This window comes from Scyliorhinus canicula, chromosome 2 (assembly GCF_902713615.1).
Source record: "Scyliorhinus canicula chromosome 2, sScyCan1.1, whole genome shotgun sequence".
Taxonomy (NCBI): Eukaryota; Metazoa; Chordata; class Chondrichthyes; order Carcharhiniformes; family Scyliorhinidae; genus Scyliorhinus; species Scyliorhinus canicula.
Window position 1 is genome coordinate 139123355 of NC_052147.1, and position 19642 is coordinate 139142996.

The 19642-nt window shown below is 48.0% G+C and overlaps 1 protein-coding gene across 3 annotated transcripts in view; it reads right to left on the minus strand.

Moving 5' to 3' along the window:
• Positions 1-19642, minus strand: part of LOC119958607 (fibronectin-like) — a 136352-nt gene that overhangs the window by 77283 nt on the left and 39427 nt on the right. For all 3 annotated transcript variants that reach the window (XM_038787098.1, XM_038787090.1, XM_038787106.1), the window contains exons 13-18: positions 12456-12574; positions 8876-9044; positions 7034-7225; positions 1241-1366; positions 1045-1134; positions 326-523 (exon numbers count right to left, since the gene is read on the minus strand). In XM_038787098.1, coding sequence (XP_038643026.1) covers positions 326-523; positions 1045-1134; positions 1241-1366; positions 7034-7225; positions 8876-9044; positions 12456-12574 — 894 coding nt within the window. The remainder of the gene's footprint in view (positions 1-325; positions 524-1044; positions 1135-1240; positions 1367-7033; positions 7226-8875; positions 9045-12455; positions 12575-19642) is intronic.

Here is a 19642-nt window from a genome sequence, read left to right on the forward strand (position 1 = left end):
GCCGGATCTTCTGGCCCTGCAATGTCTATGGCATTTTGCGCAGTGCGCAGTTTTGCCTTGAGCGGGACCAGAAGATCCCGCCAGCGGGAAAATCTGGAAAATCCCACCACGAGTCTTCAGAGCACTCCCTCTAAACAACTGCCTCTCCCTTCAAAAAGATCCCACCAAAAACCAACCTTTGCGGCCGTTTCTTTGCTCTGTCGTGCCTGCCAGTCCAAACCTTTGCTTTATCTGATTGCCCATCCACTCAACCTACTTGCCCTTCTCACAAGTCTCTCAAGAATATACCCCATGCCCCCTCCCCTGCCAGGACGCCGCTTTGTACCTGGCCGCGGGGTGCCAGTGGTACCCTGCTGGATGATCAGGGGGACACTCTCATGGTTCTCCTCCACGGCATAGATGCTGATGTTGTACTGGACACCAGGGAAAAGGTCGCTCAGGGTCAGGTTGGTCGTGGTACTGGGCAGAATGATCTCCGTGCTGCTGGCGCCTTCCATAGATGGTGTGTACACCACACGGTAACCTTCAGATCCAAGCACAGGGTAAACAGTCAGCCACCGCCAGCAACACTGCTTCAAACTCTCATTTCATGCGTAGCCACTAATACTTGATTGCCATTTTGACATCTTATTCCCCCCCCCCCCACAGCCCTTTGTCCCTCAGTTTATCTCCTCCTTCCTCATCCCTTTGCGGAAGGTGATGGTGGTAGGGCTTCAGTCCCTTGGACAATGGCCACCATTTGTTATCGAGCTCCAACGTCTACACTCTCGCACCAACAGGTGGACTGCCCGACCCAAACGTGGATTGCTGCAACTCCACTTCTATCCGGGGGTGCACCTGCACAGAATATCGAGGGGTATCAACCCTGACGTCTGCTCAAAGATGCCCTCCTGGCGACGGAGGCCATGCAGAGACCTTCAGGGAACCGGGCAGAGTCCTTCAAGGGACTGAGCAGTAAAAGTCTCAGAACCATCCAGATTGGTCGCTCTGAAGAGTTGAGAGTGAGAAGAAACACTTCAACAATCCCCAATCATGTTGGCCTACCTGTGATCGGAGCCTGAGGCATGCTCCATTTAATGGTCATGGAGGAATCGCCAACCTGCTCCACGGTGTGTTTGGTGGGGCTGTCAGGCGCTGTGAATGAAGGCAGAACATTATTGTAGCAAAATGATGGGTTTTTTTCTTGATCACAAATAATAATAAAAGAAAGCACCAATGAAATTTGTCCTCAGTGACTCACCTGTGGTGGGCGTCTTTGTTAGAATCAGTTTCTCTCCTTGATCTGTGACTTCGAAAACATTCACAATGTACTTGCGGCCGGGCAGCAAGTTAGGAATGGAAACAGATGTGGCTGTTTTTGGAACATCTGGAAATAGAACATAGAACATAGAACGATACAGCGCAGTACAGGCCCTTCGGCCCACGATGTTGCACCGACATGGGAAGTCAAAAACTAAAGGCCATCTAACCTACACTATGCCATTATCATCCATATGCTTATCCAATAAACTTTTAAATTCCCTCAATGTTGGCGAGTTCACTACTGTTGCAGGTAGGGCATTCCACAGCCTCACCACTCTTTGCGTAAAAAACCTACCTCTGACGTCTGTCCTATATCTATTACCCCTCAATTTAAGGCTATGTCCCCTCATGCTAGCCACCTCCATCCGCGGGAGCAGGCTCTCACTGTCCACCCTATCTAACCCTCTGATCATTTTGTATGCCTCTATTAAATCACCTCTTAACCTTCTTCTCTCTAACGAAAACAACCTCAAGTCCATCAGCCTTTCCTCATAAGATTTTCCCTCCATACCAGGCAACATCCTGGTAAATCTCCTCTGCACCCGTTCCAAAGCTTCCACGTCCTTCCTATAATGAGGCGACCAGAACTGTACGCAATACTCCAAATGCGGCCGTACCAGAGTTTTGTACAGCTGCAACATGACCTCATGGCTCCGGAACTCAATCCCTCTACCAATAAAGGCCAACACACCATAGGCCTTCTTCACAACCCTATCAACATGGGTGGCAACTTTCAGGGATCTATGTACATGGACACCGAGATCCCTCTGCTCATCCACACTGCTAAGAATCTTACCATTAGCCAAATATTCCGCATTCCTGTTATTCTTTCCAAAGTGAATCACCTCACACTTCTCTACATTAAACTCCATTTGCCACCTCTCAGCCCAGCTCTGCAGCTTATCTATGTCCCTCTGTAACCTGCAACATCCTTCCACACTGTCTACAACTCCACCGACTTTAGTGTCGTCTGCAAATTTACTCACCCAACCTTCTGTGCCCTCCTCTAGGTCATTTATAAAAATGACAAACAGCAACGGCCCCAGAACAGATCCTTGTGGTACGCCACTCGTAACTGAACTCCATTCTGAACATTTGCCATCAACCACCACCCTCTGTCTTCTTTCAACTAGCCAATTTCTGATCCACATTTCTAAATCACCCTCAATCCCCAGCCTCCGTATTTTCTGCAATAGACGACCGTGGGGAACCTTATCAAACGCTTTACTGAAATCCATATACACCACATCAACTGCTCTACCCTCGTCTACCTGTTCAGTCACCTTCTCAAAGAACTCGATAAGGTTTGTGAGGCATGACCTACCCTTCACAAAACCATGCTGACTATCCCTAAAAAAGAATAAAAGATTTAGAAGGTAGCATTGTGGATAGCACAATTGCTTCACAGTTCCAGGGTCCCAGGTTTGATTCCGGCTTGGGTCACTGTCTGTGCGGAGTCTGCACATCCTCCCCGTGTGTGCATGGGTTTCCTCCGGGTGCACCGGTTTCCTCCCACAGTCCAAAGGTGTGCAGGTTAGGTGGATTGGCCATGATAAATTGCCCTTAGTGTCCAAAACACACACTTAGTGTTGGGTGAGGTTACTGGCTTGTGGGGGATAGGGTGGAGGTGTTGACCTCGGTTAGGGTGCTCTTTCCAAGAGCCGGTGCAGACTCGATGGGCTGAATGGCCTTCTTCTGCACTGTAAATTCTATGAAAATTCTATCTATGAAAAAAGACTACCTGTCTTAACATGCCTTGGAGATATGTACTCCAAGTACTGACATATTAACTTGTTGCACTGAATGTCATCCCACTTTGCAACAAATCCCCTTTACCTCTATTACCCTTCTGCTCAATGACCTACAGTGGCTCTCGCTGCTGCAACAATGAAATTCTTATCCTTCTCCATCCCTCCAACGCTTCGGCCCCTCAGATCTCTGAAACCAATCATGCTCCCACGATCTCTATGCTGTGCCTCTCATCAAACCCTCAATTTTCATCACTCCCATCGTTGGTGCCCGGGACTTCACCATCAGCCAGACCGTGGCCCAACGTCGGGAAGTGAGGAGCAAGCAGAACACTTCAGAAATCTGCGGGACTGGAAGACCCCAGCGTTGGCCAATGGCGGGCTGCCTCAGCCCGGGGGAAAAACGCCGTTGGTGGGGGAGGGGGGTGGGGGCAGGAGAGAGCAAGGAAATCCCACCCCAGGGCAACAGGAGAATTCCTTTCTCTTCTTCAGGGTAAGTACTGCTCCTTTCTCTTCTGTTGAGGGCCTCGCACACTGCATTTCACACACTTACACACACACTTGTACTCACACACACATACTCTCACCTCCACATCACTCCCTCCAATCTCACACACTCGCATTCACACACTTGTGCTCACACTCATACACACATGCTCACTCACTCACACACTCACTTTCATACACTTGTACCCACGCACACTCGTACTCACTCACACACACTTGTACTCACACTCGCTCACCAGTCTCGTACTCATATTCACCCCCATATTCACACACACACTCGTACTAACAATCACACTAACTCACATTCACTCATGATCCCACTCACACAAACTCACTTACACACACTCATACTCACCCACACATGTACTCACACTCACTCGTATTCACACACACTCATACGCAGACACTCACACTGACACACTCATACTCACATTCACGCCTGTACTCACACACACATTCACACTCACCACACTAACTCACAATCTCACTCACACGCTCACTTACACACATATACTCATACTTGCACACATACTCACACTCATGCACACTTGTACTCACACACTTGTACTCACACACATGCTCACACTCGGACGCACACACACTCATTCACCCACTCAAACACTCACTCGTAGAGTCACATACACAAACTCACTCAAACACTCACTCAAGCACACACATTCAAACACTCACACACTCACTCGCTGGAACACACAAACACACATTCACATGCAAACACACAGACTCTCGGCTGCCCTCTGAAATGGCCCAGCAAGCCAATCAAGTTCAAGGGAAATTAGGGAGTGGCCAAAAAATGCTGGCCCAGCCAGTGCCACTCATATCCCACAACAAATAATAAATAAATGAGCTGAAATGTAATATTGTCAGAGAGCATGATCACCATCTGATTCAGTGGCTGTTTGATGTGGGTGATGTATGTGGATACTGTTCAACCAATCAAGTGATGTTTCCTTCCATTCTCAACAGGAAGCAGGAAAGTTAGGTTTCAGGAAGAGCTCGGAAACATTCGGGACGGAGCAACTGTGTTGGCATTTCCCATCCACGTGAGTAAATGGTCCTCATTGCGTTTGCCTCACTGGTGTTTTTGATCCCTTTTCCATTATACATCCCTCCAGAGGGGAATGGCGCTAAATTCCCAACATCCTTGCAGAGCGGTAGCAAGTTCAGGTATATGCAGGTGCGGGACTTTGCACAAAAGGAGTGCCAGACGTTCCCCCAGTTACCAGAGTATACGTGAGAGCGTCTGCTGCTCCCTGATGATTTGGGGGAGGGTAGAATTGGGAAGATATACGGCTGGTTGGGGCAGCAGGACAAGGCACAGGTGGTGAGGATAAAGCAAAAGTGGGAGGAGGAGTTGGGGAAGGAGATAGGATGGGGACTCTGGTGTGAGGCAATGTGGTGGATGAAAACAACCTCCTCCTCCACGAGGATGAGCTTGATCCAGTTCAAAGTGGTACACAGGGTGCACATGACTTGGGGCGAGGATGAGTGGGTTTTTCCAGGGGGTGACCGATGGGTGTGAGAAGTGTGGGCGGAGCCAGAGAATCATGCTCACACATTCTGGGATTGCGAGAAGCTGGACAGCATTTGGGAGGCGGTGTTTGGGACATTATCCAGGATAGTGGGGGCTGAGGTCAGGCCACACCAAGTGGTGGCGATCTATGGGGTTGTGGAGGAGCCGGAGCTGCTAGAGAAGATGGGGGCCGATGCAGTGGCCCTCGCCTCTCTGATTGCCCGGTGAAGGCTCCTGTTGAATTGGAGGTCGGAGACGCTGCCAGGGATGGCGGACTAGCTGGGGGACTTGTATGCCTTTATCTAACTGGAGAAGGGGGTCAAGTTGAGGGGGTCAGCAGAAGAGGGTTTTGAGGTGCGGTGGAGGTCATTCATGATTTTATTTGAGGAGCTGATCGTCGTTGGGGTGGGGCTGGGATTAAAAAGGGAGAAACTGTACAAACTGTTGATTGTGCTTTGATGTACTGTGTATTTTGTTGATGTTATGTATGTTTGGAATAAAATATTGTTAAACACATTCCCAAGGAGATACAGAGCTTTCTGGTGGTGCCGACCTCCACACTGTTGGAGGAGGTGCTGACAACAGGGGGAGTGGAGAAGGGGGTGGTGTCGGCGATCTATGGGGTGATTCTGGGAGAAGAGAAGGCACCGCTGGAGGGGATTAAGGTAAAGTGGGAGGTAGAGTTAGGAGAGAGCATGGAGGAGGGGTTGTGGCGTGAGGTGCTCAGGAGGGTAAATGTCTTAATTTCTTGCCTGAGGTTAGGGCTGATACAGCTGAAAGTGGTGTATAGGGCGCACCTCACATAGGTGAGGATGAGCCGACTCTTTGAGGGGGTAGAGGATGTTTGTGAACATTGCAGGTGGGCCCCCGCAAACCACATTCATATGTTTTGGCCCTGTCCAAAGCTGGAGGGGTACTGGGGGGAGGTGTTCGGGGTAATTTTGAAGATACTACATGTGAGGGTTGATTCAGTCCTTTGGAGGCCATATTCGGGGTATTAGGGTTGGAAGCGGGTGCGGAGGCAGATAATCGCCCGAAGACAGATCCTGTTGGGGTGGAAGTTTCTCCATCCTGTGCCCTGGCGTGGCGGGGGGGTCTGTTGGAGTTTTTAAGACTTGAGAAGGTGAAGCTCGAGTTGAGGGGAAGGATGGAAGGGTTCTACAATTCATGGGCTTTGTTTATTATGCACTTTCAAGAATTGGATGACATTAGCGGATGGGGAAGGGTTGGATTGTGTATGTTGTTAGTGACTATGTATGGGTGGTTGGTGGATTCCTGAATCCTTTTCTTTGATATTCGTATTTAAAATGTTGAGGGTTGTTTGGGGGTTGGCGGGAGGGAGAAATTGTTGGCCGAGGGATTGACATTGTATTTGTTACCGTTGATTGTTTGTTGGTGGGTGTAAATTTGGATGAAACTGTGAAAAAGGAGACTAATAATAGTTTTTTAAAACATTCCCAACATCCCAGATTCCCCAGAGCCACAAGTACTTGGGGCAGCACGGTAGCATTGTGGATAGCACAATCGCTTCACAGCTCCAGGGTCCCAGGTTGGATTCCGGCTTGGGTCACTGTCTGTGTGGAGTCTGCACATCCTCCCCGTGTCTGCGTGGGTTTCCTCCGGGTGCTCCGGTTTCCTCCCACAGTCCAAAGATGTGCAGGTTAGGTGGATTGGCCATGATAAATTGCCCTTAGTGTTGGGTGGGGTTACTGGGTTATGGGGATAGGGTGGAGGAGTTAACCTTGGGTAGGGTGCTCTTTCCAGGAGCCGGTGCAGACTCGATGGGCCGAATGGCCTCCTTCTGCACTGTAAATTCTATGTATGAAATCATTTCTTCTAGTTCGACTGGTGAATGTTGGGTGGGGGAGGGAAGGTTCAAACTGAAGGTGTTGGGGAGGAGCGAAAGACAGGGTGGGGGAAAGGGGTGAAAGGGAGGTGGGCTTACCCAGGTACTGAGGCTGAGCATTATCTTCACTAAGCTCGTACTTGATCCTGTATCCAGACACCGTGTCGGAGGCTGAAACCCAGGACACCACGAAGCTGCTGGATGTGACCTCCTTGATCGATTCTGTCACCGAGGACTCAGTAATTCGGTCTTCGCTAGCCAACGGTTCTGATTCGCCCTCAGCGGGGGAGACTGCGAGGATGAAGAGAGAGAGACATGGGGTCACAAGACCTTAATTACAGAATTAAGAATTCTCCCCAAGTTGGGCGGCACAAAGTATTTGCACTGCTGCCTCACGGCGCCAAGGACCCGAGTTCAATCCAGGCCCGGTCACTGTCCGTGTGGAGTTTGCACGTTCTCCCCGTGTCTGCGTGAGTCTCACCCCCACAACCCAAAGATGAGAAAATGAGCAGGGTAGGTGGATTGGCCACGCTAAATTTCCCCTTAATTGGGAGAACAAAAATTTAAAAGAATTCCAAGATGGAGGGCAGGCTGTCGAGAATGAAGGATTACACCGATAGCGATCTTCCCACAGTTGGTTACTTATTTGGAGGGAGTCATGTTTTGTGCCGATATTGAGAGGGTCAGGGCCTCAACATGCCAGCAGACCCAGCTCCTGAGATTGAGGCATCATCTCTGAAGGGTGCCCTGATCTCAGAATAATGCTACAGACCGCGCTCCCCCCATCCCTGCCACACCATACTAATCGCCGGCATCAAACCCCCATCCTATCTCCGGTGCTAGCGCCTCCCCACCCCCAGGTGAGAGGCACCCCGTTATGGGGTCACCAAATGTGCCAACCCTTCATGCCCCCCCCTTTTCAGGCCCCACTCCATTCAGGAGCCCCCCCCCCCCCCCCCCCCCCCCCCCCCCCGGGCACCCTGGAAATGCCATTTGGAGACTATAATGGTCTCTGAGCCCCTCGGTGTTGTCATCACGCCTGGTGTCCGTTTGTGGAGACCAGTAGTGATTTGCGCCGCCTTCACGTTGTGCCAGTGGGTGGGAGGATTGCTGGAGCCGGGAGAATCTGACTTAAAGCCAATTCTGCATATTTAAATTGGATTTTTAATATGCTAATTTGGTTCATGCCCAGATTGCATCTACTGGCAGGGCCTGGGAGCATTGGAAACTGTTTGGTGCCCAGTGCAAATCCCATTTTGGGCCTCTCCTGGAATTCTCCTGACATAGCAGGGTTTGCGCCAAGCACAACATGGCTGGAGAAAAGCCCCCACTATTTCCTGTGACGAGGTGTGGGAGTCCAGGATGTAGGGGACTGACCATAATATAAAGAGGTAGGCCATTCAACGGTGATGTCTTCACACAAAGGGGCGGGGGGGGGGGGGGGGGGGGGGGGGGTTACTGGATCTAAGAAAGTTAAAACTGCGATTGATAGATTTTTGTTGCGGAGACAAGTACGGTTACAATTTCAGCCATGATCTAATTGAATGGCCTCCTCCTGTTCTTATGAAAATCAGCTCCCTTCCAGCAACGACCCCAAGACCTTGATAGGTCTGCATGGCTAAGCAAGATGAAGGTTTGTGATTCAGGCTCCCTTTTCACCATTTGTGGCTCCACCAAAGCCCCCCCCCCCCCCCCCCCCATCCCACAGAGGGTGGGGTTGCTTCTTTTTAATTTAATTCTCCAACAATGCAGCCTGTGGGCAACAACTATGTGAATTAGGCCACAAGGGACAGTCCCCTTGGAAGGACTTGTGGTTCCCACTGAAGGCAAAACTGGGACTGGGGGGGTGGGCAAGAATAGAAAGTGCTGCTAACATTTTCCAAATAGGGATGGTTATGAGGGGAGGAGGAGAATGCAGACACATGGAGGGGCATTACTCACAAGGCACGGAGGAGGTTGTGAATTCAAATTTGCTGACGACTCTCCGGTTATTCGGCAACTTGCTGATGAGCTGGCCTTCATAGGTGATGCCTGGTCTCAGGTCTCTAAGCGTGTAGGAAAACATGTTGCCTGGAACAGTCACCTCCCTCCATTGCTCCATCGAGTGTTTCTGAGTGAAAAGCACAGAAGCAAAGCTAACTTTAAAACCCATGTTGTGTGTGCATATATGTGCCTGTGTGCTTGAGCATGTGGGTGTAGATGCACATATACGAACACGCAGTCAAAACCATGGATACACACACACACAAATTCACAAACACACACATGAACACAGACACACTCACGCAAACACACACTCAAGAACACAAAATCGCAAGAACACACACAAAGACACGCACACACCACACACACACACAACACACAGACACACACAAGAACATGTACAGATGCACTCAAGAGCACACAAAGATGCACACCCAAACACCACATAGGCACACGATCGCTGCAGTTTTTAAAATGGCTGACAAGCTTTCCTCAAACCCCAATTTTGATCAGCAGTTGGTCAAATGCCAGATCACAAACAGTTTTGTGTTTAATGAACTATACTTCCAGTGCTGAAGGGCTTTTTAAAACAGTGTAAAATATCAGCAGGAAGCATGAAATGAAGATGCAATTACCAACATATTTTTCACATTAAACGGATGCTTTTCCAGGCTTTAAACAAAATACAATGGCCTCCACACACTTTTTTAAAAAAGCACCGTTGTTCCCTTCTCCTCCTCTCCTCAGGCTCTCCCAAGGTGCCTCCCTAAAGTTACTATAGTGGGGCAGCAGGGTGGCGCAGTGGTTAGCACTGCTGCCTCGCAGCGTCGAGGTCCCAGGTTCGATCCCGGCTCTGGGTGACTGTCCGTGTGGAGTTTGCACATTCTCCCCGTATTTGCGTGGGTTTCGCCCCCACAACCCAAAGATATGCAGGTTAGGTGGATTGGCCAAGCTAAATTGCCCCTTAATTGGAAAAAATTTATTGGGTAGTCTAAATTTTTTTTTTAAAGTTACCACAGTTCACAACATGAGGCTCAAGCAGGCTAATCGCCTGTGGGGCATCACAAGACATGCGCTCCCTTGCAGCAGCAGTCAGTAGATACTATAGTAGTGCGAGCGAGCTCCATTCCTGCTGTACCCCAGAGAGCCAAACTGCAATACCCATGCCACTAACTCCAAGATGGGCTCTCTCAGAGTTAGGGGAACTGCCATGTCTGGAGTCACAGGAGGTCAAAAATCGTCCATGGCAAGCCTCGTTCAAAATGATGTGAAGTTCACAGCAGGCCTATTGTGCAGATCACTGCCAAGTGTTCGTACACCTGCTTTATCGTCGCTGGGTCAAAATCCCAGAATTTCCTCCATAACATTGCTCTGGGTGTGCCTACACCACATGGCCTGTAGTGGGATAAAGAAGGAGGCTCATAGGGCAGCATGGGGGCGCAGTGCTTAGCATTGGGACTATGGCGTTGAGGACCCGGGTTCGAATCCCGGCCTTGGGTCACTGTCTGTGTGGAGTTTGCACATTCTCCCCGTGTCTGCGTGGGTTTCATCCCTACAACCCAAAGATGTGCTGGTTAGGTGGATTGGCCATGCTAAATTGCTCCTTAATTGGGAAAAAAATAATTGGGTACTCTAAATTTATAACAAAAGGAGGCTCACCACCATTTAGGAATGGGCAATAAAAGCTGGCCGAGCCAGGGAGGCCCAAATCCCGGGACTGAATAATTAATAAATGAATAAATTGGGGCCTCACGGTAGCATGGTGGTTAGCATCAATGCTTCACAGCTCCAGGGTCCCAGGTTCGATTCCCGGCTGGGTCACTGTCTGTGTGGAGTCTGCACGTCCTCCCTGTGTGTGCGTGGGTTTCCTCCGGGTGCTCCGGTTTCCTCCCACAGTCCAAAGATGTGCGGGTTAGGTGGATTGGCCATTCTAAATTGCCCGTAGTGTAAGGTTAATGGGGGGATTGTTGGGATACGGGATACGGGTTACGTGGGTTTAAGTGGGGTGATCATTGCTCGGCACAACATCGAGGGCCGAAGGGCCTGTTCTGTGCTGTACTGTTCTATGTTCTATGAATACAAATGAAATCTTCTGACCACATACCTCAGGGCCCAGTTCCCCAGTGTAAAGGAGACGTGTGTCAACACTGTAATTTGTTAACATTAAACTAAGACTCACTTGGCTGCTCTCTGTGCTCCTGTTTGTATGCCAAGAGAGTGCTGGAAATGACATACATTTTACTGAGCATTACTTGAGCAATCGAACATTGCCTTGGCCTCGACTTCAACTGTCACTAAAGCCTGGCAGGCCAGCCGGCACCAGAGGTCAAAGGGCTCGCAAGCTGCAAGCCAGTCTGTGTGCAAAACTTGTTTTATGGTTGGGAAGTGGATAAACAGAATACAACAAGGGCTAGGATTTCTATTTGTGTAACAGGACATTGGGTAATCCTTTCCCTCTGCTGCTACACACGCAATTGTTAACTGGCACCAAGTTCATTTTGCCTGGACACACATGGGCAGGCTGCTTGTTGTGATGCAACACTGCAAACCCCCAATCTCCATTGTGGTCAAATAAAATTCAATAAATCAAGGCAATCTGTGGGCTGGCATTGGAAAGAATGGCTGCCATGCCCTTTGAACTGGCGAATTCAGTCTGGTTGACCTGGTGAAAGTAGGGACATGCATGCCTTTCCCAATATCAGGGTGACCCAAGGTTCTTCATAGACTGTGATGTACGTTGTGAAGTGTTGTAATGCAAGGAATGCCAATTTGTGCACAGCAAGTTCCCACAAACAAAGTCATGATAATGACCAGATAATCGGGAGTGATATGGGGGAAATGATGAAATATTGGCCAGGGAGAGGATGCCCCCTGTTCCTCTTCAAAATGGTGCAATGGGATCCTGTTTGCACACTTGGGAGAGCGGGAGGAGGGGTTCTTCAGCTCAACTTTTCAGAGGGACGTACAAAAGACGGCACCTCTGGCAATGCAGAATTCCCTCAACACTGAACTGGGAATGGCAGCATGTTTTAAATCATGTTGGAATGATGCATGAACCCACAACCTTCTGACTTGGAAGTAAAAATTCTACCAGCTCCGCCACAGGTGATAAATAAATGGCGCCCAATGCCCATATCCTAAGAGCACATCAAGGTGGGTTAAAATAGCACATGCTGGCACTGGTTTACATCTTCCTTTGCCAGACATCCCTAATGGCATCATCCAGTAAGCCTGGTGAATATCTTTCAGCCCAGGTGCAGAAGGGGATTAAAGGGGCCACTGCACCAGATTTCGTGGGACTGTTTGTGTCAGGAGCAGAACCTCGTCATTCCCCCACTTTGTGCCAAGAGTCACATCAAGTAATCATGTTTCTATTTTATGGAGGGTGGGAATTCCAGGCCTGCCCCTGGGTTTACACGATCACCAACTTGAGCCACTTCTCTCTTTCTCGCTCTCCCTCCCCAAGAAACGACTTTCTCTTGCATGGTTTCAACTCATAATCCAAGCGAAAGATTGACAGGTTGGCTATCTTACTTACAGGCCTCCATTTCAGGACATACTGCGAGATGTGGATGGACTCGTGCTTATTCCACTTAATAGGATGAGTGTTCGTTAGATTCATTGCCTCTGTGAACAGCACGTGCACAGGTCCAATTCCTGAGGAAGACAAGTTGTTCTTGGTCAGACAGAACAATGGCACAAGGACTTGTGAGTAGTTGAACTGATATACAGATTCTTACATTGAAAAGCGTAATGTTATAGCACAACATACCATTCAGCCCAACTGATGCAGCCCATGTAATCCTGAACGTGACTCTCCCTTTCCTCCAACCCCACTCCATATCCGGCTAATCCTTCCTTCCTCATGGGTATATCCAACCTCCCCTGAAATGTGTCTTCTCACCTCTACTCCATGTGGAAGTAGGTTCCTCTTTCTGAGTAAAGAGCTTTCTCCCGAATTCCAGACTGGGTTTGTTCATGACAATCTCATGTTTATGACTTCTACTCTAGTCTGGGGGAGGTCTTGCGATGCAGTGGGATAGTGTCCCTACCTCTGAGCCAGGAGTCTCACTCTGGGACCTGGTTGGTGTGGGAAACTGCCTTCATAAAGTGGCCAAAACCAGGGCGATTGTTGGCCTGTAGGTTTGTCCACTATGCCGAGTGGGAGAAATTCCCGACCGGCCACGCTGCTGAAGGTAACGGAAAACCACTGCAGTGCTTTGCCAAGCACCATCAGGGATCCGTCCAATGGAAGTCCATGGTTGTCAATGCCCTCCTAGGGCCTGGTACCTGTCTAGTCTTTCCCAATTTGCATAATCTCTCAGTTCTGGTATTAAGCCTGTCAATCATTTCTCTCGATCCTTTTACATCCTTTGCGGCCACACGAAGGCACTCTGAAACAAATTCATAACGTCTCTGCCTTTCTCTTGCGCACACCTCAAACCTCACCAGCATCCTCAGACATGACCTGGTGCAAATTCCACGAGCTATTAATGGGTTAAATGATGAGGAGAGGTTTCACAGACTAGGCTTCCCACTCCCTCAGCATAAAAGAGCAATTCTAATGGTCTTCCTGTCTGTACCTGGTGGTGCACTAGGCAGACGTTAGTCTGTTTCCAGCACGAGTTACTCCCAAAACAGTTCGCTAGTCTGTCACAAGGGGCTTATAGCTTGAGGGGCGCCACTCCACATCATGTAGGAGTGACGAGGTGTCTCTCCCGCTCTTACCACTATATGTTGATGGGCCGCACTGTGGCACAGTGGTTGGCACTGCTGCCTCATGGCGCCGAGGACCCAGGTTTGATCCCGGCCCTGGGTCACTGTCCATGTGGAGTTTGCATATTCTCCCTGTGTCTGCATGGGTCTCACCCCCACAGCCCAAAAAGATGTGCAGGGCAGGTGGATTGGCCACGCTAAATTGCCCTTAATTGAAAAAAAAAGATTTGGGTACTCTAAATTTATTTTGAAAAATTACCAGCCATTGGTGTGTTGGAAGGGCTTTTGCAGGTTGATATTCAATCTATTTAGGCCCGTTATGAACGCACCTTCCTTGACCATCAAGACTCAAGGAGGGATGCCGACCAGTGTGCTACACAACCTCCATGTAAAATAGTAAGTGATGATCTAATTGAAATGTTTCCAAGATGATTCAGAGCGTTGATGGGGTCGAGAGAGAGAAACTTTTTTCTCTGGTGGAAGGATCCCCAAGAAGGGTACATAGCCTAAAGATTTGAGCTAAGCAATTCAGGGGTGATGTCAGGAAGCACTTCTTCTCAAAGAAAAATCTGTAACTCCCTGCCCCACCACCCCAGCTCCATCCAACAAAAAGGATATTGAGGCTCGGGATCAACTGAAAATGTCAAAGCTGACGGAAGCTTTTGTCAGCAAAGACTTTTCCTGCCTGTGGAACCAATGGAACTTGATACAGATCTGCCTTCATCTAACTGAAAGGTGGAACAGGCTTGAGGGGCTGAATGTCCCCCTCCTGTTCCGATGGAACTACTGTATAAGGATGCTGCAATTGACATTGGTATATCTGGTCAGGGTTTCCATTTCAAATCATCCCTAAACTAGTTACACCTAGTTTCTGTCTACTAGAAGTCACTAATTTCACTTAATGATTAATTGTGAATTACATTATGAAATTTTTATTAGCCCTGCCAAGTTACTAACTTGATAACTTTATAAAACACTACCAATCTCAACTATTAATTCATCTAGCTGTTAAGTCAGGTGGTGTCTAGTTATTAACCTAGTTGACGAAAACCATTACTAATCCTGTCATATTACTAACCAGGTTACACAAGGAATCATTACTTAGAAGAACATAGAATTTACAGTGCAGAAGGAGGCCATTCGGCCCATCGAGTCTGCACCAGCTCTTGGAAAGAGCACCACACCCAAGGTCAACACCTCCACCCAATCCCCATAATCCAGTAACCTCACCCAACACTAAGGGCAATTTTGGACACTAAGGGCAATTTATCATGGCCAATCCACCTAACCTGCATATCTTTGGACTGTGGGAGGAAACCGGAGCACCCGGAGGAAACCCACGCATACATGGTGAGAGCATGCAGACTCCACACAGACAGTGACCCAAGCTGGAACCTGGGACCCTGGGACTGTGAGGCAGTTGTGCTAACCACTATGCTACCGTGCTGCCCCAAAAGGAAGAGGGTCTTCCTTCGAGCCGGAATTGAACCAGCGACCTAACATAGACCATACAGTGCAGAAGGAGGCTACTCGCCCCATCGAATCTGCACCGACTTACTTAAACCCTCACTTCCACCTTATCCCCGTAACCCAATAACCCCTCCTAACCTAACCTAGGCGTGAGAAGTCACCTGTCTCACCTAGCTACTAGCCTGGTAACTATATCATGAAATCATTACTGATCTTGTTTAATTACTAATTTGGCTACATTAGAAACCATTCCTGGGCAGGATCTCTCCACCCCCCCTCGTCATGTTTTCTGGCAGCTTGCCATTGGCTGCCAGCGGTTCTTCCAGTCCCACCCAAGTTAATGACCATTTGCACTGTTCACTTGCCACGTCCCCAGGGAATTGGCTGCAAGTAGTCACCTTCTGCATTAGATAGTAACAAAAGAAACATTTAAAACTCAGCTAGTCACTCAGCTAGTAATAATACCTTGAAAATCTCATTGCATTCAAGTCCTTGTGTTTTATAATCTCCTTCGAATTTGCACTGGGCTTAACAAGACATGGGGAAGAGATGGCTCAGAGACACATTTGGCAAGCTCGTTCAGTGTACTCTCAATGAACTTGGTGGGAAGCAGCATTAATCTCGGTGTAAGTGGGAAGAAAATGTGCTTCAGTATGCCCTGTGTTGCAGTACTCGTTGTCCAGTGAGGTCAACAGAGGATTGTGCAGGGCTGATAGCTCATAAATTATGTGATCGGACATTCCTGAAATGAAGTTGAGGTCATTGTTACCAGTCGCTCTAATTTACAGCGGAGATGGCCACGCTGTCACCAAGTTCAATTTAAGCAATGATTGATATCACAATGGATCCCAGGAAACAAATGGGAATATCTGATTTGGGATATCGCAGCCATGCCAACTATGGATAATTTGGGGAGATGATGGCGCATTGATAATGTCACTCGACTAGTAGTCTGGAAGCCCAGGCTAATGCTTCAAATTCCACCACGGCAGCTGCTGGAACTTAAATTCAAATTTGTGACTCACATAAGAACATAAGAACTAGGAGCAGGGGTAGGCCATCTGGCCCCTCGAGCCTGCTCCGCCATTCAATGAGATCATGGCTGATCTTTTGTGGACTCAGCTCCATTTTCCCGCCCGAACACCATAACCCATAATTCCATTATTCTTCAAAAAACTATCTATCTTTATCTTAAAAACATTCAATGAAGGAGCCTCAACTGATTCACTGGGCAAGGAATTCCATAGGTTCACAACCCTTTGGGTGAAGAAGTTCCTCCTAAACTCAGTCCTAAATCTATTTCCCTTTATTTTGAGGCAATGTCCCCTAGTTCTGCTTTCACCCGCCAGTGGAAATAACCTGCCCGCATCTATACTATCTTTTCCCTTCATAATTTTTTATGTTTCTATAAGATCCCCCCTCATCCTTCTAAATTCTGAGTACAGTCCCAGTCCACTCAACCTCTCCTCGTAATCCAACCCCTTCAGCTCTGGGATTAACCTAGTGAATCTCCTCTGCACACCCTCCAGCGCCAGTACGTCCTTTCTCAGGTAAGGAGACCAAAACTGAACACAATACTCCAGGTGTGGCCTCACTAACACATTATACAATTGCAGCATAACCTCCTTTGTCTTAAACTCCATCCCTCTAGCAATGAAAGACAAAACTCCATTTACCTTCTTTTTTTTATAAATTTAGAGTACCCAATTCATTTTTTCCAATTAAGGGGCAATTTAGTGTAGCCAGTCCACCTACCCTGCACATTTTTGGGTTGTGGGGGCGAAACCCACGCAAGCACAGGGAGAATGTGCAAACTCCACACAGACAGTGACCCAGTGCCGGGATCGAACCGTGAGGCATCAGGACTAACCCACTGTGCCACCGTGCTGCCCCTCATTTGCCTTCTTAATCACCTGTTGCACCTGTAAACCAACTTTTTGCGACTCATGCACGAGCACACCCAGGTCTCTCTGCACAGCAGCATGTTTTAATATATTATCATTTAAATAATAATCCCTTTTGCTGTTATTCCTACCAAAATAGATAACCTCACATTTGTCAACATTGTATTCCATCTACCAGACCCTAGCCCATTCACTTAACCTATCCAAATCCCTCTGCAGACTTCTAGTATCCTCTGCACTTTTTGCTTTACCACTCATCTTCGTGTCGTCTGCAAACTTGGACACATCCAACTCCAAATCATCTATGTAAATTGTGAACAATTGTGGGCCCAACACTGATCCCTGAGGGACACCACTAGCTACTGATTGCCAACCTGAAAAACATTCATTAATCCCCACTCTTTGCTTTCTATTAATTAACCAATCCTCTATCCTTGCTACGACTTTACCCTTAATGCCATGCATCTTTATCTCATGCAGCAACCTTTTGTGTGGCACCTTGTCAAAAGCTTTCTGGAAATCCAGATATACCACATCCATTGGCTCCCCGTTATCTACCACACTGGTAATGTCCTCAAAAAAATTCCATTAAATTAGTTAGGCACAACCTGCCCTTTATGAACCCATGCTGCGTCTGCCCAATGGGACAATTTTCATCCAGATGCCTCACTATTTCTTCCTTGATGATAGATTCCAGCATCTTCCCTACTACCAAAGTTATGCTAACTGGCCTATAATTACCCGCTCACAAAGCTCATTAGATTTTTTGTGTCGGTGACCAGGTGAGTCTATGAGGGCAATACAATTGATGTAGTCTACACGGACTTCAGTAAGGCTTTTGACAAGGTCCCGCATGGGAGAGTGATCAAGACGGTAAAAGCCCATGGAATCCTGGGCAATTTGACAAATTAGCTAAGTGTTGGGAGGCAATGGGTAATGGTTGAAGGTTATTTTTGTGACTGGAGCCCGTGTGTAGTGATGTACCATAGGGATCAGTGCTGGTTCCCTTGCTGTTTGTAGTGAATGATCTAGATGTAAATGTGGGGGTATGACCAGTAAGTTTACAGATGTGGTAAACAGCAAGGAGGAAACCTTAGATTACAGGACGAAATAGACTGGGTGGTTAGGTGGGCAGAACAGTGGCAAATAGAGATTAACCATGAAAAGTGTGAAGTGATGCATTTTTTTTGTTATTTATAAATTTAGTGTACCCAATTATTTATTTATTTTCCCAATTAAGAGGTAATTTAGCATGACCAATCCACCTAACCTGCACAGCTTTGGGTTGTGGGGGTGAAACCCACACAGACATGGGGAAAATGTGCAAACTCCACATGGACAGTGACCCAGCGCCGCAGTCCCAGTGCTAAGCACTGCGCCACATTGTGCCCTCAAGTTGTTGTTTAAAGCACAATACTGCAAATCGAAGTGATGCATTTTTGGAAGTCTAACAAGGCACGGGCATATACAATGAATGGTAGGACACTAGGAAGTGCGGAGGATCAGAGGGACCTTGAGGTTCCCAGAAGACAGCAGGACAGGTAGCTAAGGGGTTAAGAAGTACAAGATATACTCACCTTTATTAGCCGAGGCATAGAATATAAAAGCAGGGAGGTTATATGGAGCTGTATAAAACACTGGTTAGGCCACAACTAGAATACTATGTTCCAGCCACCACACTATAGGAAGGAAGAAATTGTAATAAAGAGGGTGCAGAGGAGATTCACCCGGATGTTACCCAGACTGGAGCATTTCAGCTATGAAGGGAGACTGTTAGGCTGGGGTTGTTTTCCTTGGAGCAGAGAAGGCTGATGGGAGACCTGATTGAAGTGTAGAAAACTATGAGGAATATAGATAGGGTAGATTGAAACGTTTTCCCTTAGTAGAGGGGTCAATGCCAGGTATAGATTTAACGTGAGGGACAGGAGATTTAGAGGGGATTGAGGAAAACGTTTTCACCCAGAGGGTGGTGGGAATCTGGAACTCACTGCCTGAAAGGGTGGTGAAGATGGGAACCCTCACAACATTTTCTGAAGCATTTAGATGAGCATTTGAAATGCCACAGCAAACAAGGCCTCGGATAAAATGGGATTAGAATCGACGGCAGCTTGATGGCCGGCGCTGACTCGATGGGCCGAAGGACCTCTTTCTGTCCTGTAAACTCTATGACTAACTCTCTATAACTATAATCTGGTTGGGGCCTCACTGCAAAGTGGGTGCAGTGACATCAGCACTGCAACACCACCATATCCTGGGGTCAGGACCTGCTGACTTGACAGTGCCAACAGTATAAAAGTGGCTTTGATTCTGATGAGCACACACGCTCCTCGCCATGGCCTCAGGGTGGCCATACTGGGCCCATTAAATTGTCAGGTATAAAAAAGTTCATTCAGCCAAAGACCCATGAGGAATGAAAAGACTGCTCTGCCCTGCAAACTTGTACAAATCAGCGAGTTTATGAAGGATAATTACTTCATAATGATTAAACGCTACTCCCTGAAGGCAATATAGCCAGTCACGCTAATCAGTGCAAATCACAAACTGCCTGTTTCCTTGCTGGCATTGGATAATAGGCCCATAGAAAAATGTGCTGCGAAACGGGCAAAGATCAGGGGGAGAGCGACTGAGTGGATGG